Below are 23,986 nucleotides of genomic sequence, written 5' to 3' on the forward strand. Positions count from 1 at the left end.
CTGAGCTACGGCTAGTTCACAACATATCAAGCTCAAACAAGCATGGCAAAAGTGCAAAAGATTACAGGTTCACAGACTTGGTGAAAAACTGGACATGGCAGAAATCAGCATCAGGTAGCAATGTTCAGAGCATGAAATCAACATGCTACAGGAACTTAACATAGCAAACCAAGGCATGGTAGTGTTCTACTAAATGCACATGAAAAAAGTCCCTTACTGACCATAAGCCAAAAAGGACCAGACGATATGATGGCAAGCATGTAAACATAGCAAGTTCCGTTATCAGGTTTCAGACTTAGCAGAAAACAGAGCATGGCAGAAATATTAATATGTAGGCCTCTTTGTGAGCTTGATGCACTCACTAAAGAGAAAAGCATGACAAACCAAGCATACCTACAGCAAGATGGCATGTTTATGAAGCTATTCATGGTAAGAACAATTGCGTAGCATATATGGATCAACTACAATAAGCTTGGCAAAAATGCATATCATGTTAAGAATCTGCCAGAAATATTTTATAGCAAAAGTAGAGTAAGATTGAGTCATGCTATGGTACTCTAAAATTGCAAACAATTGCAGGAATGGATCAATTACAACTATAGCTACAGAACATCCTTACTGAACATCTCCAAAATATGCATGGATCTCTCTGTAGCATCAAGTTTACATGGCAACAAAATTACAGCAGACAAGGACTTAGAGAAATCACCAAGTCCCTGAAATCAGAAATATTACGGGGCCTACTTTGCATGCTTGTGCTAGTCACCAAAGAGATCACAAAAATACATGGACTATACCACTGGAAATATGGCATGACATACTTCAAAACACATGTAGAGCTCATGCTCAAAAGATGCACAGATTAAATGATACAAAAATGATAAATCTCCAAGTTCTGATAAGAACCAGAGATTAACAGCAACTAGCCCTCTTCCAATGAAGCTTTGGGCATCAAGATAACCTCTAATGAAAATGGTGCAATTGAACAAAATGAAGAGCATCACGAGACGAACAATTTGACATATTACACGCGCGAATCGAAGCTACATGCACGGAGTTATCGCATCGGGAACAGAGACACATACTGAGAAATTAACAGGACTTAGAAAATATTTGAGAGAGAATCGAGAGAAAGTCAACGGGGTCCCATACCAGATCCGATCGAGCAACCTACAGGAGCTCGCCGGCTCGGGCTGTCGGAGGAGGAGAAGGGGCCGGCGAGAGGGGACCGGAGGAGAGGAGAGGCACCGGAGGAGGGGGGCCGCCGGCGGGGGCGGCGCCGGCGGGCCTGCGGGCGGCGGCCGGAGCCGAAGGCGCGGCGGCGGCGGTGATGGCGGCGGCGGCGGCGCCCGGCGGTGAGGCGAGGCGGCGGCGGAGGAGACGGGCCGGAGGGCCGGCGCGCGGGCCCGGCGGGCCGGCGGGGTCCGGGCGGCGGCGGAGCGAGGTGGCGCTTTATCGAAAAAATCCTAACTATTGTGTTTTTTTAGACAAACTGCAAAGCTTTATTGGGTCGTCACAATGTTTACAGGGACGAAATCAAGGTCGTTGGGCTAGCCTAACCAAGCATGGCGGCCAACTCCAAGAGATAAGGCATGCTTTGCAAGTTTGTGAGCCTCGGTATTCGAGCTCCTAAATTCGTGACCAATATTACAGATATCAAAAGTAGACTTGTATTGTATGATTTCATGCACAATTGCACCGTAGCTCCCTTTGAATTGTTGATGGATATCGTCGACTGCCACCTTGCAATCCGAAGCAATTTGAATCCTCCCGACATAGAGATCATCTGCTAGCGCCATTGCCTCCCTGATAGCCAGTGTCTCAAGGGTACCTGGATCTGATAGATTGGAAAACACCACTGCCGAAGCCCCGAAGAAAGTTCCGTCTCGATCTCTGCACATTGCTCCCACTGCACCATGCGATCGGCCAACCGCAGCAACAACATTGATTTTAACCAGCCCTACGGGCGATGCAATCCAGTGATTTGGACGCTGACGGAGCGCCCTGTCTCGAACTGCGCCTGGCTCCTGGAGGGTTTTGAGCTCTCCTATAAAGGATTTGACGAAGCCATTGATGGCGAAGGGTGTTTGGAAGATATCCTCATACATGGCCTTTCTGCGTGCCCCCCACAACACCCATAATGTGACAACAAAAACAAGGAAATCCTCCTGACTCAGTGCTTCGTGCATACCAAAAATCCATCGCTTGGCATTTTCTTCTCTACATGTGCTTAGTTTGTCGAGGACAGCTTCCGAAGAAAGTGCCCACGTGCTCCTTGAGACCGTGCAGTCCACCAAAGCATGGCGCCAAGTATCGACAGCCCCGCAAAGACAGCAAGCTCTGGTCATTGACATGTTCCGATGATGGAGAAGTGCGGCCGTGGGGATTGAGTGCTTGGCGAGCCTCCATAAGAAAAATTTCAGCTTTGAAGGGACTCTGATCCGCCACAGCTCGGTCCACCCTTGGTCGCCCTGGGCTTCAGAAGATGCCCCTTGCTCATACAACCATGCCTCCCTACTGAGCTTTGTTTGCTGAAGCATCTGATACGCCGATCGCACTGTAAAGATGCCCTTCCGATCCTCGGACCAGGCCCAAAAGTCATCCATTTGTCGTGTGCAAAGAGGTATTTGTAATATGGCTGCCGCATCTATTTGTATGAACACCGACCGGACCAGATCCTCTTTCCAGGTTGATGTAGTATGGTCTATCAACTCGGCCACTCTCAATGGCGGATCAGGAACTAGAGAGGTGATCGGCCTTTTCATACTTGGTCTCGGCAGCCAATTCTCCTCCCATATCCGGGTTGTCTCACCGTTTCCGATTCTGCGCACAAGACCCTGAACCATGATGTCTCGTCCGTCTAAGATGGCACGCCATATCTGTGAGGGGTATGATCCCAAAGTTGCACCAAAGATATCTGTGTTTGGATGATAGACTGCTTTCAAAATCCTCGCGCTCAGAGACAGGGGGTTTTGCAACAATCGCCAGGACTGCCGAGCTAGGAGGGCCAAATTAAAGATCTCCATATCCCGAAAGCCAAGTCCTCCGAGGTGCTTTGGTAAGGTCATCACATCCCACGCCACCCAACTGTGCTTCCGTTTTCCTTGTTTACTTCCCCACCAAAATTGTCTAATTAGCGAAGTAACACTTTCACATAATCCTCGAGGAAGACGAAAGCATGCCATCGAATATACTGGTATTGCTTGAGCAACTGCCTTGATCAGTACCTCTTTCCCTGCAGAAGATAACAGTTTTTCCATCCATCCTCTCACCTTTTCCCAGACCCGATCCCTCAAATATTTGAAGGTTCCGTTCTTCGAATGTCCCACCTCTGTTGGCATCCCCAGGTACCTGTCACTGAGAGATTCATTATGCACATTTAGAACATTCTTCATATCATCTCTCACCCGTTGCGGACATCCTCTGCTAAAGAAAATCGAAGACTTGTCATGATTTATCCTCTGTCCAGATGCCAAACAGTATGTCTCCAGTAGGTTTGATACCGCTACTGCCCCCTCGTTCCCTGTCTTAAAAAGCAGCAGGCTGTCATCTGCGAAAAGAAGGTGGTTGACGGCCGGGGCCGTGGGTGCCACCTTTAATACAACAATATTTGATGATGAAGAACTGGTTTTCAGGAGGCACGAAAGGCCCTCCGCTGCAATTAAGAAGAGATAAGGGGATATCGGATCTCCCTGCCTTATACCTCTGCTCGGCAAAAACTGATCAAGCCTTCACCATTAAAGAGCACCGAAAAGGAAACAGACCGCACCAAGCTCATAACTGTTTTTATCCAGGTGGTGGCAAAGCCTAGCTTACCCATGATGGCTTCCAAATAGTCCCATTCCAGCCTATCATATGCTTTCATCATATCGAGCTTAAGTGCACAATAACTATTGGATTTCGCTTTACTCCGCTTCATGAAATGAAGGCACTCATACGCACTTATAATATTGTCCGTAATGAGCCTTCCTGGAACAAAGGACGATTGCTCCTCCGATATGATGTCCGGTAATATTTGCTTGAGCCTGTTAGCAATGACTTTGGATGCCACTTTGTATAGAACATTGCATAGGCTAATAGGTCTGAATTGTGACAAGACGGACGGGTTTGTTACCTTTGGAATAAGAACAAGGATAGTGTCATTGATGCACTCCGGGCTCTCCTCCCCTCTAACAATCCGTAACACTGCCTCAGTAACCTCCGCGCCACAAAGCTCCCAATGTCGCTGATAAAAATGTGCCGGAAAGCCGTCTGGGCCCGGCGCCTTGGTCGGGAACATCTGAAACAAAGCTGCCTTAACCTCATCGTTAGAATAAGGGGCACACAACATCTCATTCATCTCCGCCGTTACTTTCGATGGGACATTGTTTAAAACCATCTCCATGTTGCTCACACCATCTGTGGTGTATAGGGTTTTGTAGAAATCATTTACCATGGCCTTCAACTCCTCCGGGTCATCTGTTAGCACCCCAAGCGAATTTTGCAAGGCTTTGACCATGTTCTTCTTTCGGCGAATGCTTGCCCGTAGGTGAAAAAACTTAGTATTCCTGTCTCCCGCCGTAAGCCATTCCACCCTTGATCGCTGCCTCCACATGACTTCCTCCCTGTAATACAGCTCCACCAGCTTTTCATTGATTTTGAGTTCAACGTGTGTTGGCGCAGTTCGGCTTGCATCCGATCTGAGTTTCTCTAGCTCTCCCTTCAACTGTTTAATCTCTTTGCGAACACTCCCGAACGTGTTCTTGTTCCATCGCCCCAAGTCTTGCGACAGCGCTGCAAGTTTAGCTCGGAGTTCCTCTACCCTGGTGGCGACTCCGGGATTAGACCAAGCCTCCGAAATCTTGCTGCTCCAAGAATCATGGCCCTCCCACATGACCTCGTACTTAAACGAGTTTGGCCTTGGGTTATTCCTTTGCTCTCTATTCATTCTTGCCAAGATGGGGCTATGATCCGACGTAGCTGCAACTAGATGTGAGAGATTAGCCAAGGGGAAGCGGGCGTGCCACTCGGCCGAGACCAGGGCCCTGTCGAGGCGAACCCTAGTAAATGTTCCTCCCGTGACCTTCTTTTCGAAAGTCCATGGAATATCAGCGGTGAAGACCATGTTGGACGGGCACCGCCGAGCCCAATGAGTGTATTCTGCTGGAACTGCCGCGGCGCGGGCAAAGCTGCGACAGTTCGTGAACTTCGCGATTTCGCGAGGAAATTTGCCCCTATCCTGTTGTGTATCGTAGAAACCCAGCTTGAAGGCTCGAGGGTAGAAGCTTTAGCAGGAACTCTTGGTTATGAACATGGTTATGCAGTTAGTAGTCGTGGTAGAAGTGGTGGAATTGGTATGTTTTGGAACAATGAAATAAATGTCGAGATTTTGGGTTACTCTGACTATCACCTAGATTGCTCGGTCCTTGAACCGGGTGAGGATCCCTGGAGGTTAACTGTAGTATACGGTGAAGCTCAAACCCACTTGAGACACCAGACGTGGGACACGTTAAAAAACATCAGCACTTTGAGCAACCTCCCCTAGCTTTGTGTTGGTGATTTCAACGAAGTACTACGTCCAGAAGAGCACGTGGGAGTCGGGCAGCGCAGCAATGCACAAATCCAAGCTTTCAGAGATGCCGCCAACTTTGAATCGATCTTGCTCAACAACATGGTCTTCACCGCTGAAACCTTCTCCGTCTCCACCCCCGTCTTTGCTCTCTTCGACTCCTGTATTGCACTTGGGCTGTTAGGCACCGCCGGGGGAGGCAATGCAAGCACAGTCCCTTTTGTCACCATCGATGTTTGATCAGATTCTGGGGGCACAGCCTGCCCTTGGTGCACCGCCGGTTCCGACCCCCTCTTCCTGATTCTCTCAGCATCAAGCATCTCCAAATCTTGTTCAGTTTGCTCCCTGTCAGCCTCATCGTACTGAGGGCGTCTACCCCCGTTCCTTCCTGTACGGCCTCCTCTGCTACCACGGCCGCCGCCTGGGCCGCTACCGGTCCTCATGAACCAAGACGCCCTGAGCTCCTTGAAGACAAGAGCCGGGGGGTGGATGCCTGTTCCATGTTCCTTATAGAGGTGTCCCAGCATGCCGCACACAGCGCACCAGTCCGGAAGCTTCTCGTACTTGACCTTGTATATTTGTCTCTCGCCTCCCCTTATCATGGATACTGCGTTCTTGAGAGGTGTAGTGACATTAATCCGTACCCAGACACGGTAAAAATTTCCCATGAAATCATGCGACTAGGTTTCAGTAAAAAGAACCTCTCCCACCTTTGAAGCAAGGGATGGGACCAGATGGGCGTAAAGGAGTGGTACATCGTGAATCTGGATCCAAATCTCAATTGTGTCCAACCTGACATTCGATGGCTTCGTCACCCCATCATATTCCTTCAGGATGACTGCATCTCCGCGGAAGTGCCATGGTCCATCATGCATGACCCTCTCCCAATCCCCTAGGCAGGAGAATTGGATAGTGTAAAGATTCTCTCCCAGAGGCTTGAATTTGGCTTCCTGCGCAAGGTCCCAGGCGGCTCTCATGTTTCTGAAGAACCAAAACTGACTGTAGGATTTGTCAGAGTTAACCCTAGCCACCGCAATCCACCGGGTCGCCGCCTGCGGGGCGTCCTTATCGTCGAAGACCACATCATCGAGATCTTCCTCCTTCAAGCCCAGCTCTTGCATCATCTTTTCAACGTCGCTGACCCCTTCCGAAGCCTGGGATCCATCCGCCGCCATGTTTGAACCCTAACCCGAGTTAGACGATCGGGTTCTGCAGCTGCCCTATGCCCCGATCCTCCCGACAGCCAGCGCCCCTGGCCAGGGAACGAGAGGCAGGTCCCCTTGCGAACCAGGAGAATCAGCTGGGGAGGGAAACGCGAGCGGGGGAGGACAAGTCTCGACGGCGGCGAATCGCCCCTCGAGGAACAAAACCCTAGCTAGAGGGAAAAATACCTCCTAACTATTGTGTAGGTAGCGCGGCTAGCATGGGTTTCCCGACACTGGACGCGGCCCATTCACCCCGGGGAGAGAGAATCCAGCTGTAGCTGATGGCGCGGTGAAAATAGCTCGCGGTGACCACGACGTAAGATGGTCCTTCTCTAGCCTCATTTTCCAAGGAGGGCACGACGATGAGCACGTCACTCTCTCCTTGGTCTCTAGTATATCTTTCGTGGTGTAGAATCTCCCGCGAAGAATGGATCTCATTCGCGGTATATCTTGCACGTACGTCGTGTCCATCCATTCGCAAGCAATCTGTTTTTGAAAGAAAATAAATAGCGCCTGGAAATTGGTTACGGTATGTGCAAAAATTCACCTTGGTCTTCCATAAAAAGACACCTTGTGCGTCTAGCATTTTTCGTAGGGCACCACTACTCCTAGTGCCAAAAACATTTTCTTATTTGTTGGTTATTCAAAAAAATCACTAAAATATTCACACCTATAGTGATCTATATGTAGGTTGAGCTGATACTTATTTTATAAAATAATTCTAATGAATGCGGCCATTGCTAAAATAAGGTCTGGTCATGTATGTATATATTTGAATTAGTTTTTTCTAACCTGTTGCTTCTATTTTTGTACTCAGTATTATTTTTGAATAGACTTTTGCGATGGTAAAGAACACCTCAATCATTTCACACACAAAAAAAAACAAATCTATAAGCATGCTTTTTTTGTATTACTAGGAATATTTACAGCCAAAGGCTTGTTTGACTATTCGCAAAAAAAAGGCTTGTTTGACTATATACTCCCTCCTTTCCCATTTATAAGGCTCAGTTCAAAAATCTCACCAACCAAGGTAGATGGTGAGTGGTGGAATACTTTTTGTAGTTTGCAAAAGCACCCAATTAATGCTCTTGTTTTCCTAAAAAAATATGTTTGTCAATGCATTAATTGCAATGCATGCATGCATAAATTACATGCATTGGTCAATTTTCTCTTAATACTTGCATGCAATGATTTAATGCACCTTGAAATCTGAACATGTGATGAGAAACAACTAAATTGAGCCTTATAAAATAGAAAAACTAAAATTTTGAGATAAGACCTATAAACCAGAAAGGAGGGAGTATGTAGTTGCATGCAAAATATGCAATCTCGTATCATTAATTCCAGCTCTCGTGGATTAGTGCATGCAAGCCATGTAGCATGCCACGCCAAACCTCGCGGGGTCGACGTTCTCAATCATGCATCGCACGCACGCGCGCACATGATACGTGCAATTATTTTTCCCTATTATTACGAGGAGACAGGAGGTACGTATCGTGTACAATGATACACCGAATGAACAGTGAACGTTCGTTCAACAAGCGGCAGGCCATACATCCAGACGTCTCACACCTATGCATCTCCATCGCAGTCTAATGATCGGCATCAACAGCTACGTACAGTACCATTATGGACATTAGGCGTGACGGCTTTCGCAACCGGCCGGGTCGATCAACACGACGGATTAGGCATCATGAATTCATGACCAGTGAGTGATACCCTTGGCGCTTTACTCTTCTAGGCTTGAGGAAGCCACCAGCCGACGACAGGTGTGATCTAGGTTACCATGTCAGGAACATGGTCACGTTGCATCCACGGGAGTGTGTTGGTTCCGTTGGTTCACCAAAAGCAACCTCCTCTTCTAGCTAGTCTGGGCCTGCGCTCATGATTCGACATTTTCCTAAGCTTCATAATTCATGGTAATATTGAATTGGTAAACTTGTACTCCTTGTTTGTGAAGATATTATGAAGTAGAATATTCAAATGATACTACTTTGTAAAGTTGTTTGACAGCCATTCGCCACTAGCTAAGCTAAATAAGTCTACTTTTGATGCGGGAGTTTCATCAATTGTTTGGGCAAAAGCGTACATGTGCTCCTCAGCTCATGGTCTTGTGGGTGACATGCAGGTAGGGGCGATATTGCTACACTCCCAAGTGAACCACCGATGGCGATGACAATAATAATAATCCAAGTAAAGTGCGCCTTAGTAGTGTGGCAACTTGCACGTTTGATTTTCTTGTTGGTCCCGATCGAGCACGAGTTCCGTCCGGGACGTCTTTTCACTCAGTTGGAGGGCTTTTTACAGCTAGTGGCCTCAACACCTGGCTTGATCTCTCTGGCCCACAAACATTTACTGATAAAATGTTCGTCCACTCAAAAAAAAACTGATATAAATGTTCGTAGCTTCTCTATAAAAGAGAAAAAAATCTTGACAAGAAATCGGATGTGCCCAAAGTTGGTACAAAATTTGAGGTTAGTATAAAAGTTGAGATACTTATTTTGCAATGAAGTGAGTACAACAGAAGGTCACTTTTTTCATTGAGAAAGAGTAGATCACTTGTAATCAGGGGAGAAAGAGAACACACCGTCCATCCACGAGAAAGAAACAAGCGTCGCCGTGACCCCGTCCATATGAACCGTTTATTCGGATCCAGATGCCTTCGCTGACCTATGCATCCGGTGAACCCGACCCAGATACATAATTTACGAGAGCAACATGCGTGCATGCACATGATCGAACGACCAAGATCCAACCAACGGGAATCAAATGTCACGGAGACCCAGATGCTTCCGTTGACCCCGTCCGTCCACCATTTTCTGCGTAGCAGATCTATGTTAGCAAAGGATTAAGCAATCAATAATTCCGCGCATATACACATGTTCTGCGTAGCAGCACGCATGTTACGGCGGCCGGCTCGCACCCACCCACCCGGTTAAACCCCGTCCGTCCATCCACCATGAGCAAGCAGCCGCGAGCCCCACGCACGCCCACCGGCGCCTTGGAACCAGTCCGGCCGGAGACAGCGACACTGTCGAAAAAGAAAAAGTTCGAAGACCGCGACTGCTGCACCGATCATTGGGGGGACAAATCGAGTGTGGGCCACCGCGGCACTGGGAAAGCGCCCCGGACGACGGAGGAGCAAGCACGACGCGGCCTTCGCCGGTCCTTCGGCGGCGAGCGCGCGCTCGAGGGAGACGTGCGTGCCGTGTGCCGGCAATGGCAGAGAATTAACCATGGGCAAGCGCTGGAGGGAGACAACCAACCATGTTCATTGCCAGTCTACAGCCATTGGAATCTAGCTCCAATAATGCACGCATATCCTTGGATGATTGACCGGTTGATTCCTCCGTGGCTTAACGAACACTGCAGACTTGGTCTTTGCGTGGGCGTCGACACTTGGCGCGTCCCGTTCGGCTGAGACAGGAATCCAGCCGTACGTTGCTGATCGATGGAACCTAGCTAACCCGACGACGACATGGCCAAAGGTGGCCATTTACGTGTCGATCTTCACTGGATCATCCATATATCTTTCGTGGTTCACATCGTCCCGTAAAGGAAAGAATCAGATGTGCGGCCACGCATATGGACTGTCGCGTACGAACGTAGTTCAACCGTATTGATGTGTTCGTGGAGTGTGTGTATTTCTAGCTAGTCCAGTAGAGGTCAAGCTCCAAGTGTTATGAGGTATGACACGTGTTTGTGTTTCTCACCGGGGTGGGCTATTCTTCTTGGTAAATGTGCCGTACCCGACGATTCCAGGGGCGGAGCCAGGATTTGAGCAGGGGGGGGGGCCAAAAATCCAATGACCGGAGGACCAAGAAGCAATGATCTGATAAGCGACATAATGTAGAAATATGATAAATCTTAGTATGAATATATAATGTAATAAGAATATATAATGTAACATCTGTCTTGTGATCCAACGAAAATATCATGAAGACTATAGTTCTACGGCCATGACAAGGAAATAATCTGCAGCCATAACAAGTCAATTAATTTATATATACCCTAAAAAGCCTGCCACACTGAAGCTAGATGGGGCGTCCCAGGATTGAACAGCCTGAATTAATCTGATTTTCTTTTTCTCTTCATAATTAACTGTCAAGCTACAAATCTCAGAACTTGCATCTGATGTATAAATTTGACACCAAAGGGATGAGAACTGAGAGGGATTATTCTACATGTAATTGAGATAGATTACTCCCCGCAAGAAAGAAAGAAAAACAGAGACAGGTTACTGGATAGTGTTCACCTTTTAGTTGAAGTGTGGAAAATTGGTGAGTGCAGCGCGCCCCGTTGCAGCACTTGGGTCGCCGTCAAATCTGATCGCGAGCAGTTTGGGGGAGGGCTGGAGGCAGTAGGAGAGCAGCGGCGCAACCTAATTGCCCTCATGTGCTAATCACAAAACAGATCACAGATGCAACGCTTGACGCCAGGACCTAGGAGACTAGGAGCGGAGGTGGTCGATCTGTCGATTGGGCTTTCTCATTGGCTTTTCCTTTTTTCTCTCATGGGCTTTCATTGTCTCCCAGAATTTACGCTTAGGGGGGGTGGGGGGCGAGTATGGAAAATCACATATATTATCGCTAGTTAGACCTACCTGCTTTAACGTTTCAACGATCGATAGGGGGGGCCAGGCCCCTGCTCGCCCCCCCTGGCTCCGCCACTGGACGATTCGACAGTGAACCGCACCCCGCCCATGGTGTTTCGAGTAATCACGACACCGTCGTCTAAAAGATAGCAAGTCACCGTGCAAGCCAAGTTCTGCGCACACAAGCAAGCATCCACCAAGCTTGCACACATCACCAGGCCCAGCTCGCATGCATGCCACGTAGCAATGCCACGCGACCCTTCATGCATGGGGCCGGTGCTTTGTACAATAATGCATGGCACTCATGCAGGCACAATTAATTCCTCTATGATTACGGTGCCACCACCACCACGTACGTACGTCTTGATTAGTACAATGATACAGGAGTTGCGCACTCTGTTTCGCAAGAGACACCAAGCCCGGGACGTCTCAGCTCGCGCGCATCTGCATCTTATCTTCCTTCATCGCGTCGTCCGTAGCCTCTAATAATAGATGATCAACAGCTCTAAGTCGTGAGGGCTTTGGCAACCAAACCCGGACGAACAGAGCGTCCGAGAAATGAATCGATGGAGCCCCATGACTAGACCATGCCATCGGTGATTGTCAAGCTACTTTGGGTGCTACGTCAACACCCCCTCGCGTGCTAGTGCCGCTACACGTACCGACAGGCCACCTCGAGCCCTGCACTGTGGCTGGCACGTAAAGTTCTTCCCGAGGCAGAGAATATGCTCATCACTCCCGCGAAATCCAATGCTTTCAAGGCATGATAGCCCAACTAAATATTTGTGCATTACCTCCATTGGGAAATAAGTGAACCTAAACTAAAACAATGTCACTTATTTCCGAATGGAGGGAGTACAAGCTAAAATATAGTGGGCAGATTGCCACAACACAAAATGTACATATTCGAACAAAAATCATCTCGGTAGGCGATGACAAATCGGAAAAGTAAACCTAGCTATTCTCATGGGAAAAAAGGACGTCGGGGCATGGAGTTTTTGCAATCGGGTAAATACGTATGTGCCGGGTGAACCTCAAAATTGTAAGAAGAAACAAAAACAGAAAATCGTTTTTCTTAGACTTGCATCTTTTATTGAAATATGTATAATGATGAGTTGCACTCGGTGTTTCGCAAGAGACACCGAGCCCGTGACGTCTCAACGCATCTGCATCTTTTCTTCCTTCCTTGAAGATGCCTCGCATCTGCGTCTCCATCTATCGTCCGTGCCCTCCAATAATGGATGATCAACAGCTAGCTAGCTCGTCCTTAGTAGTCGTCAGTCGTCACGGCTTTGGCAACCGATCTGGAGGAGCGAGGTGTGCAAGAAATGAACCGTACGAGAGCCCCACGATTAGACCATGTCATCAGTGATGGTTAAGCTACTCCATACTCTGGTTAGTACGCCTACGCCAACACCCTCGCGTGCTAGTGCCGGTACACGTACCTACAGGCCACCTCAAACTCCGTACCGGTTGGCACGCAAGGTCTTCACGGGGCGATGTACGTAAGCTTTGTTTTCCGACGCGGATGGGAGTGAAGATATCTATGCCATACTTGGATTGCCAACAGAATCTACCCTGTCAATTTTTTGGCAATGATCAAAACATTGTTCTTGTCCGGGTTACTGCTAATTTTTTTTGGCATGTGAAGGTACCACCAAAATCCCGCAAATCGAAAGCAAACTAGGGAAACTTTGTGGGAGTTCGGACATCCAAACGACGAAACAAAAGCCACCATCTATCCTTCCCGGATGGCGGAACCCACTGCGAAAGATAATTAATTTGGCGGAAGGCTAGCATCTTAAAGGTGACTAGCATTTTGTGCATTTGGCGGAAAGCTTTGAAAATGACCAAAGGCATCTGGCAAAAGGTGTACTGGAAGATGATTAGCATTTGGCGGAAGCTATGAAAATGGTACTACACATTTGGCGAAAGGCGTACTTGATTAGCATTTGGCATGGTGTTTAGCATTAGGCGGAAGGCTAGCATGTATTGTAAAATGACCATCACTCCACTCAAATCCACATTACACTTTGCCGTTGCTATTTTTCTCAAAATAAAGGCAGACCTTTGAGGCATAGCGTTAGATGCCGACCCCGTATCCGTGTTCGTGGACGAGTCCGGAACAGTCCACGGACGGATACTGTGTCCGTTTTAGGCATCAACGTTGAAGATGCCCTCAATGCTTCTTTAGCACCTCTAGTTCATTTTCCTATCCAATGTTAGCCAAATTATGGAAAAGCAAAACACAAATTGGAAAAGGAAAACCTAGCTATTCTCATGGAAAAAAGGACGCCGGGACATGGAGTTTCCGCACTCGTGTGAGTATGCACCGCGTGAATCGTAAATCAGAAAAAAAAAATGTTTGACAAACTTTGTTGAGTGTTCAACCAACATGCAAAAATCGTGATGTGAATGTTTCTTCATCACGAAAGTTACATGTTGGTAAAATATTCAGCAATGTTCGTCATGGAAAATGAGAATTTCTTGAATTTTGTTGCTATTTTTCCAAAATTTACAGTTCACCTAGGAGCAAAATAACACTTCTGTGTTTTCCTAAAATATCACTCGACGTATATTATTATTATTATTATTATTATTTATTATACAAAGAGTTGCACACTGGGTGTTTCGCAAGTGACTCTGAGCTCGTGACGTCTCAACACATCTGCATCTCTAGTTTCAAAAAAGAAAAAAACGCATCTCCCTCTTTTCTTCCTTCCTTGAAGATGCCTCGCATCTGCGTCTGCATCGTCCGTAGCCTCTAATAATGCATGATCAACAGCTAGCTAGCTCGTCCTTAGTAGCCGTCAGTCGTCACGGCTTTGGCAACCGATCTGGACGAGCGAAGCGTACAAGAAATGAATAGAACGAGAGTCCCACGATTAGGCCATGTCATCAGTGATGGTTAAGCTACTCCATACTTTGGTTAGTACGCCGACGCCAACACCCTCGCGTGCTAGTGCCGGTACGCGTACCTACGGCTACAGGCCACCTCAAACTCCCTACCGGTTGGCACGCGAGTTCTTCACGGGGCGATGTGTAAGCTTTGTTTTCGGACGCGGATGGGAGTGAAGATATCTATGCCATGCTTGGATAGCCAACAAAATCTACCCTGTCAAATTTTAGGCCATGATCAAAACATTGTTGTTGTCCAGATTACTGCTAACTTTTTTCGGCATGTTAGGGCATCACCAAAAATCCGCAAACCGGAAGTAAACCAGTGGGACTTTGCGGGAGTCCGGATGTCCACACAATGAACCAAAAGCCACCATGTACCCTTCTTCCTCTTCGTTCGGATGGCGGAACCCGCTGTGAAAGATAATTAAGTTGGCGGAAGGCTGGCATCTTAAAGGTGATTAGCATTTGTGCATTTGGCGGAAGCGTTGAAAATGACCAAAGGCATTTGGCCAAAGGTGTACTGGAAGGTGATTAGCACTTGGACCCTTTGGTGCAAGGTGTACTAGGAGATGATTAGCATTTGACGGAAGCTATGAAAATGGTACTACACATTTGGCGAAAGGTGTACTTGATTAGCATTTGGCACGGTGTATAGCATTTGGTGAAAGGCTAGCATATGCTGTAAAATGACCATCACTCCACCCAAATCCACACTACACTTGTCTTTGATATTAAAAAATAATAACAAAGGTAGACCTTTGAGGCATAGTGTTAGATGGCCGACCCCGTATACCATGTCCGTTTTCGACGTCAACTTTGAAGATGCCCTCAATGCTTCTTTAGCCCCTCACTAGTTCTTTAGTGAAATCATGGAAAAGCAACACCTCAAAATTTTGGTAGGGCAAACTTGGCCACAAAAACAGAAGGCACCCTGGCGTGAACATGAGTCATGCTTTCAAGACAACATGTGGCACATATAGAAGATTGACCCATTTTTCTTTTAAAGTGTGGATTGCCGCAAAATACATAGTATGTTACGAAAACCTCTTTCCCATAGTCGATGACAAACCGAAAAAGGAAAAGCTATTCGAGTGGAAAAGAGAATGCTTCTCTGAAAGTCCACTTCACCGAAAATGTAGCTTTCTAATAATGAGGCTTGTAGTTGGGGGTAGCACCGACTGGACTGGAGGACAGGTGTAGGAAGCGATGAAGAACGTACCGTACTACATCATCACCACATTGCTTGGCCGGGCCGCCGGAGTGCACGCATATTCTATGTCTCATTGGTTCTCCAAAAAGCTATCTGCTCCGCTCTAGCCTAGCCTAGCCGTCCGTCCCGGCCGGGGATGATTTGCCAATTTTCTAGCCTCCATAATTCGTGCTAAAATACTAGCAGCAGCATTGACCACTCTGTGTGCCAAAGATATCGTAAAATAAGCATAGCATCATTGCTCTTGCCCCCGTCTGTTGGAAGGAGTCGCCCTGAGACGGATCGAGCAACAACACTGCATGCATATCGTCGCATATATGCCTCCGGTCTCTCGACGCCATGCATGGGCTGCAAGGCTCCAAGCGAGCCACCGGAATAATAATGCCACTATTCTAAGCAAAACACATCGCCTTTACGGGCGTGGGAGGGGATTGGACGTCCCATTTTCCACTGATTGTGTACGTTTGTTGGCCCCGACCGTGACGCTTTCTCGTGCCTAACTTAGCCGGGACGATGGGAGGTGGGCTTTTACGGCCGGGCACGAGGAGGCGCCGTGTTTTGCTTTGGCCTCTTCCTCCTCCCTCTCGCTTTCCTTCCCTTCCTCCCTCCTGCGCGCACCGCTAGCTGATGCGAATCGCTGATACGAAGCGCTGGGCGGTCGGCACATGGCTACGCGGGCGGACCGATTCGTGCGTGCTTCGATAATCTCTCCCACGTGCTGCGTAGACCTCAGTGGCGAAATTTCCTTTGGAGATTACTAAGGCGCGACGGGCCGTACGACCCCATGTTAGCCATGGCATCCTCGTGACCTCAGGCATGCCGATCGGACGGCGTAGGGCCGCGTTGCGCCGTAGCGTCTTTATTTATTTATTACTCTTCTTGCGGGCAAATCTGGCGCTAGTAAATACTTTGGATTTCGCCACTCAACAGTACTATTACTATTATTCCCCTAAGGAAAAACAGTAGTATTATTCCCCGATGTTTCGATTTCGAAGCTGGCACATTGCCATCTAGCACGATCGGGCCAGCTAGAGCTTTGCTACAAAATCCGCAAGAAATTACAGCCGCGGGTCAAGAAGATCCTTGGCTGCGACCCTACAATTATGGAGTAGCATCACGCACGTAAAACAAGGGCCAGGCACGGGATCCACACGTAGACATACGAAACCCGGTTCGTTGGCCGAACGGACGGCGGAGGAGGGCCGTGGGAGGGTGCAGCGGGCCGATCTAATTTGGTCCGTCCGTCCGTCGCAGCAGCGGACAGGCCAGCGCATTATTGGCGGGCCCCGCGGGGACGTAATTTTACCGGCCCACAGCTGCGGGCGGTGGGTGGGCGGTTTGCGGGGCAGGAATATCTCTCCCTCTCGGCGAGAACGGATCCATCCATCCCTAGCGGGCGGGGGGTTGGCCGCCGCGGCGCGTATAAAACGGAGCCGCCTCTCAAGCTGAACCTTTCGCCGCACAACACTCTCCCTCGCACCACACCAGACTCTAGAAAAAGGAAGAAACAAACTCAACCTCCCACCCCCAACAGAAGAGCCGCAAATCTGCCACCACTCCGCCGTCTCCCAGCCCCGCCGCCCACGCATCCGCCTCCTCCCTCCTCCCTCCCCTAGACCTACCCCGCCGCCCTCCTCGCGAGCGCTGCCGATTCTTCGCGGAGGAAGGGAAGGGATCTAGCCACCTCCGGGGCTGCTGCTGCGGTTCCGTTCGCGTCGCCAGCCGCCGGGATCTGGTACGGACTCACGCCTCCCTGCTTCTGTCTTCGGTTCCAGTGCAGTCCCTATGTTTGGTAGTGATTCGTCGTCTGCGACCTGTGTGCGCGAGGCATGTCATCTAGCGGGCCGAAACATGTCATCTAGGCTCTAGGGGGCTCGTCGATTTGGTGCGTCTGCGGTCTCTGAAACACCTGTTTTTTCCTCGGGAGTTGGCAGTAGATTTCTATGTGCAGAGCGGAGATAGTCCTTCTCCTTCTCCTGTTGTTCGTTCGTGCCGGTTGCCTCGTTTAGCTCCTTGGTCAGATGCGCGTTTCCGGGCCTTGTCTCCTCTGTTTTGGCAGTGAGAAAGTTTTGGCGTGATAGGTTGGTTATGCGCGGAGATAAACAGATCCATCAGCTAGGTGCCATAGAAAGTTGGACAACCGCATCTGGTTGATTGCAGTTTACACCACTCTTAATAATCCGGCTGAGAGACGCATCTGGTTGGAGTTTAGACGCCTCTTAATCGGGCTAAGGGACGCATCTGATGGCAGTTTAGACCCCTCTTAATCCGGCTAAGGGATGCAAGTTAGCTTTTCGTTCGTTTCCGACTTTCTATGGTATGATATGCTTGTGGTCCTGTATGCGGAAGAGATTTATTTTCCCATCTTCTGCATATAGAACAATCTTCTAATTTCGGGATTTTTCCCTTCTTCTGCATATAGAAGAATCTTCTAGTTTCGGAATGATTTGTCTCCACTACAGATTGCTCCATGGCTAACGTTATGCCTTTACTTTCTTGATTGACAGTACCTGGATTTCCACAAGGAGGAACCATCTTAGGGAATGCAGAGAGATGTGTTTGCATGCTAGAGAGCTACCTTGCGAGGGAATCGGCAGGGTAGCCACCCCTGTTCCTGCTTTGATTGACCTTGATGACACCGCTTCACAGCAGCACACAACACACCTCTTCTTCCATGTGCTTCTGCACAATGGGGTTCGACGTGGCATCTCAACCATCATCTTAGATTACCACCTCGGAGGGGACGGTTGAGGCTATCTAGCGCCCGCAGGCTCCCTTGCAAGGTTCGGGTTCGCTGCTGCTGTTCTGTGTGCGTAGCATACATCTGCCTGCCGTCATGGGAGAGCAGAAGGGGAATATTCTGATGGGGAAGTACGAGATGGGGAAGATGCTCGGGCAGGGGACCTTTGCCAAGGTCTACCATGCCCGCAACATCGAGACCTCGCAGAGCGTTGCCATCAAGGTGACCGACAAGGAGAAGGTTCTGAAGGGCGGGCTCACGGATCAGATCAAGCGCGAGATCTCTGTGATGAAGCTGGTGAAGCACCCAAACATTGTTCAGATGTATGAGGTCATGGCGACCAAAACAAAGATTTACTTTGTGTTGGAGCATGTGAAGGGTGGTGAGCTGTTTAACAAGGTTCAGAGAGGAAGGCTCAAGGAAGATGCTGCAAGGAAGTACTTCCAGCAGCTGATCTGCGCGGTTGACTTTTGTCACAGCAGGGGCGTCTATCACCGTGATTTGAAGCCTGAGAACCTTCTTCTTGATGAGAACAGCAACCTGAAAGTTTCAGATTTCGGTCTCAGTACCATTTCTGAATGCAGAAGGCTTGACGGGTTGCTCCACACATCCTGTGGTACGCCTGCTTATGTTGCTCCTGAAGTAATCAATAGGAAAGGCTATGACGGCGCCAAGGCTGACATCTGGTCATGCGGGGTGATCCTCTTTGTGCTTTTGGCTGGGTATCTCCCTTTCCAAGATAAGAATCTGATGAATATGTATAAGAAGATTGGGAAAGCAGAGTTCAAATGCCCGAGTTGGTTCTCTTCAGACATTCGAAGGCTTCTGCTAAGGATTCTTGATCCTAACCCCAGCACAAGGATCTCGATTGAGAGAATCATGGAACATCCTTGGTTCAGGAAGGGTCTAGATGCAAAGCTGCTCAGATACAATTTACAAGCAAAAGATGCCGTTCCTGCTGCTGACATGACTGCGACTTCTGATTCCTTGAGCTGCAGCAACTCAGCAACAGAGGGCAAGGAACAAGAAGCAAAAAAGCTCTCCAACTTGAATGCTTTTGATATAATCTCCCTCTCAACTGGACTCGACCTCTCCGGTATGTTTGAGGACAATGACAAGAAGAGGGAGTCCAAGTTCACATCCACCAACTCGGCTTCGACGATCGTGTCAAAGATCGAGGACATCGCAAAGTGCATGCGACTGAAGCTCGTCAAGAAAGATGGTGGCATGATGAGGATGGAAAGCTTCAAGCCTGGAAGGAAAGGTGTGATGTCCATTGATGCTGAGATATTTGAGGTCACCCCTGACTTCCATCTCGTGGAGTTGAAGAAGACAAACGGTGATACTATCGAGTACCAGAAGGTCTTGAACCAGGAGATGAGGCCAGCGCTCAAGGACATAGTCTGGGCGTGGCAAGGCGAGCAGCAGCCGCAGCCGCAGCCGCAGCCACAGCAGCAACCATGTTAAGAAGAACTGTGCCAGGTGCAACATTTTGCAACTCGAGGCAATCAATTACCAGGCGTCCGTGTGTTTCTGTAATTTTTATTATCCATGTTTGCTATTCGTTTGCATTCCCCTAGTGATGTCTGTGTAAACTTCAGTTATCATCTTTCGATGAAGATTTATTTAAAAGCATGGTGTCTTCAGAACAGATGCCAAGTCATTGTTCAAAAAGTCTTTCCAAGGACAGTGCGTTTGTGTACGGGAGGTGTTCTTTTGCTCAAGAATTGATCTCGGCCTTGTTACTGTTTAACTTTGACATGCATCATGATTAGATCCACCATTCTTGTGATCTGAGAACTCTAGAGGGTGACATATTAAAATCTTCTTTGGTGGGTAGCTAACGGACTTTACCTAAAGGCCGAAGAGATATGGTTTTGTAGACAGCATGATATGGGCCAGAGACAAATTGAAAGATTTGTTCTATGTAGCCACTTGCAAAGGGTAGGAAGCAGTAGCATTATTTTACAGCTATGAAGATACAACTAGTGATTGAAAACTTTGTAGTCCAAAATTCCAGATACCCTCTTGCTCCACAGATACAAAGAGGAAAACTTAAAGCAGTAGTTTCCACGCTGTGACAGGTGCAACATTTTGCAATTTGAGAACTGTTGTAGGTGGCATTATTTTACAGCTACAAAAGCTAGCAAGATGTTGAATAAGATTCAGACTACAGGCTGGTACAGATTGCTTACTGCGCAGAAGCACCTGAGGCAAAGATTCGGGAATCGCTGTAGACTGTAGTTGTTTGATTGTTTCCTCCATTTGTAGTCCAAAATTCAGTCCACCTAACTGAATGATTGATTTGTAGACGATTTACAGCTATGAAGATACTACTACTGATTAAGAACAGTACTGTGCCGATCGCTGCGCAGAAGCACCTGAGGCGAGATTCGGGCATATTCCTGTAGTTGTTTCCTCCCTCGTGGGTTTGGAGAAATAGAAAAGAAAAGGCAGAAAACCCTCTTGCTTCACGGTTACAATCTTTATCAAGGAGAAATAGAGTTCCAGATGCCCTCTTGCTTCACAGATACAAAGAGGAAAACTTAAAGCAGTACTCCCTCTGTAAAGTTAAAGTGGGAGTAGTTTCCACGCTGTGCCAGGTGCAACATTTTGCAGTTTGAGAACTGTTGCAGGTGGCATTATTTTACAGCTACAAAAGCCAGCAAGATGCTGAATAAGATTCCAGACTAAAGGCTGGTGCAGATTACTGCGTAGAAGCACCTGAGCCAAAGACCCGGGAATTGCTGTAGACTGTAGTAGTTGTTTCCTGCATTTGTAGTCCAAAGTTCAGTCCACCTAACTGAATGATTGAATTGACCGGTAGGTGTGATGTGAGTGATGAACCTGAAGTTTTGAGATTCAATTTTTTGCTTGTTATCCTCTAGCAATTTGGTAGAGAGATAAACTCGTCAAGTTTAATCTCCAGAGAGTTCAGGTATTATGTGGCCAGCTCTGTTTTATGTAAAACAGCGATGAAAAAAGGATAATCTATGAAGTACAGTTTGACCTCTTACTTCAAAGTTAGAACAAGAAAAGTGATTGCAACTTGTACAAACATGTGTAAGAAAGTCTTCCACATGCAGACAGACTTCCTTGACACATGGACGAACAATTTTGTGTAGCGTCAAAAACTCTTTTGCCTGATTCTTTCACCTCTTGCTAACAATCAAACCACCATGGTCTGCCTGTTGTTTTCGCCATGGGTGAGCGGTGCACCACCTCCAAACCCAACCAACGACAAGATCTATCTCTCCAGAACATTCTCTACTAGGCTGAAGAGATGCAGACAAAGGCTCCGCTGTGGAGATGAGGCCATAACCATAATGGCGCTACCAATTGCATTTGCATCGCCAGCGGTTCAGGAAGGCACTTGCGGGTTCTGGCGTTGGGGCAGGGCAGCAATAATTGCTGTATGTTTTCAGTTGCTTTCAGGTTTCGGCCCAGGCAGATGCAGATGGAGGGGTCGCCCATGGCCGTGGGTGGTGGCGGTGCAATGCAAACCCCAGGAGTCTGGATGATGGGGGCTGAGGAGGAGGACGATGGGTGGTTTATTGGCTTGGTTGCGCGGCCCCCACCGTGAGGGGATGGGAGAGTATTGGTGTTGCAAGCTACGGTGGTCATTGGGCGAAAGGTAGTTGTCAGGTTAGGCTTGGACCAGAGCAGCAGCAGCTTCATTAGCGATGGATGAAGCAGCTATTTTCTGGAAATACCTATATCTCGCTTTTGCTTATAGCTTTTTTTAGGGGTAAAGCCAATTTTATTTATCAAAAATCATAAAGTGTGGGATACAATTCAGATCATGTGGTTGTCTGTGTGACGCCTCTGACCAGACCTAGGGAGAGTGAATGATTGGCTAACCTATGTACATCATAATTAACAGCACCACCTTCGAAAGAGAAATTACATTGAAACAAAACTGCTCATGGACTATGGACCCATTCTTTACTCTACCACCTCGAGTAATATTTGCTATAGTTTGTTTGGAGTACGAGACGACAACCAAATTCTGCAAGTTAAGATCTTCTGCCATGGCTAGAGCCTCTCTGCAGGCTACGGCCTCCAATATCGCTAGATCATCGAGACCCGCGATCACTAGGGTCGTACTCTCAAGGTAGTTTCCTTGACTATCACGGCAAACCACTGCCGCCGATGGAAAATCCTATTCGCCACTCGCTGCGGCAAACTGTCGAGCAATCGCACAGGGGCAGCGTAGCGAGCGACAGAAATGGGCCGGCCCACATATAATGCATCCAAACCGGTTTTGGGAACCTTCCAGAAGGTTCCCTGAACCGTCTTTTTTTCCTGTATCATTTTTTTCTGGTTTTTTTGGCTTTCTATTGTTTTTTATTTCTCTTTTTTTCGTTTCCGTTTCTTTTTCATTTTTTCGTTTTTTGTTTCTTGTTTCACTTTCTTTTTCAAGTTTATTTTTCTGTTTCAGAATATGTTTGTAGTTTTACAAAATGTTTATGATTTTCTTTTTTATTTCCTTTTCTTTTCTTCTCTTCCTTTAAAAAAACAAAAATTTAAATTTTGTTTGTGTTTCCAAAAAATGTTCTCAAAATTCAAAATTTGTTCTCGTTACACAAAAAAGTACAAAACTTCTGAAATTCAGAAAATGTACTGAATTTCAATTAGTTTGTTCACATATTCAAAAAATGTTCGCGCTTCCAAATTTGTTCGGGATTTTTCAATATTTCTCTCCGTTTCAAAATATGTTTTCAAGATTCAAAAAATGTTCGTGCTTTAAAAAATTGTTCGGACTTCCAAATTTGTTCGGAATTTTTCAAAATTTCTCTCCGTTTCAAAATATGTTCTCAAGATTCAAAAAATGTTCGTGCTTTAAAAAATTGTTCACGCTTCTAAATTTGTTCAGAATTTTTTAAAATTGTTCACCGTTTCAAAATTTGTTTTCAAGATTCAAAAAATGTTTGCGAATTGAAGAAAAGTTCCAGCTTTCCAAATTTGTTCACAAATTCAATAATAGTTCATGTTTTTCAAAAAAATTCACAAATTCAAAAAATGTTCTGGAAGTTTTAAAAATATAAACATTTTTATTTTTTGTTCAAAATTCAAGAAATGTTCCCCTTTTACAAAAAATTTCACATCATCAAAATGTTCATGTTTCACAAAATTTGTACGAAAATTCGGAAAATGTTTTTATTTTGAAGAAGATATACATAATTTTGAAAAATTCAGTTGTAGGAGGTCGTCGGTTCGACCCAATAAATTGTCTGTAGTCTTTAACTGTCGCGCTGCTAATTGCACATGAGAATGTCTACATCGCAGTGGTTTGCATGGCAGGCCAATTAGTGCGAAGTCGCGTGTTCAAGTTACAGCGCTAGCGCTAATTTCTTTTTTGCGATTTTTCATCTCGGGAACGTTCCGCCGCGTGCCAGTGTAAATGGGCCGGCCCACGCTAGCTGCTCCTGTGCGAAGCGCCGGCATTTCGCCGCAGCGAGCGGCCTATAGGTGCTCCCGGCAGCGAGCGGCCGATCCCCTCTACCAGCACGCACCTGCGTCAACGTGGATCTTGGAAAGCCCACAGGTATAGGCTGGCCCATTAACGCGTTTTCTCGTTCTGAAGTTAAAGAGTCCGCAGGTATAGGCCGCCGCATTAACGTGTTTTCTCATTCGGGCACTTGTTCGGTTCGCTTGTTATATGGATTGTTTTTTTCTTTCATGTACAATGGTTGCACTGGTCCAGTTGTTTCTTCGTTCTCTTTTCTTTGGTTTCTTTTGTTCTTTTACCGGTTTTCTTTTGTTTCTTTTCCTTGTTATAAGCTTG

At 47.3% G+C, this 23,986-nt stretch overlaps 1 protein-coding gene across 1 annotated transcript; it reads left to right on the forward strand.

Annotated features, from left to right (window-relative positions):
* Positions 1-16,894: 16,894 nt before the first annotated feature.
* On the forward strand, positions 16,895-19,849 carry LOC123051562 (CBL-interacting protein kinase 2). The gene is made up of 2 exons (XM_044474470.1): positions 16,895-17,193; positions 17,966-19,849. Exon 2 carries the CDS (start codon positions 18,295-18,297, stop codon positions 19,663-19,665), a length of 1,371 nt encoding a protein of 456 aa, XP_044330405.1. The 5' UTR covers positions 16,895-17,193; positions 17,966-18,294; the 3' UTR covers positions 19,666-19,849.
* Positions 19,850-23,986: the final 4,137 nt, after the last annotated feature.

The sequence above is a fragment of the Triticum aestivum genome, chromosome 2D (assembly GCF_018294505.1).
Source record: "Triticum aestivum cultivar Chinese Spring chromosome 2D, IWGSC CS RefSeq v2.1, whole genome shotgun sequence".
Taxonomy (NCBI): domain Eukaryota; kingdom Viridiplantae; phylum Streptophyta; class Magnoliopsida; order Poales; family Poaceae; genus Triticum; species Triticum aestivum.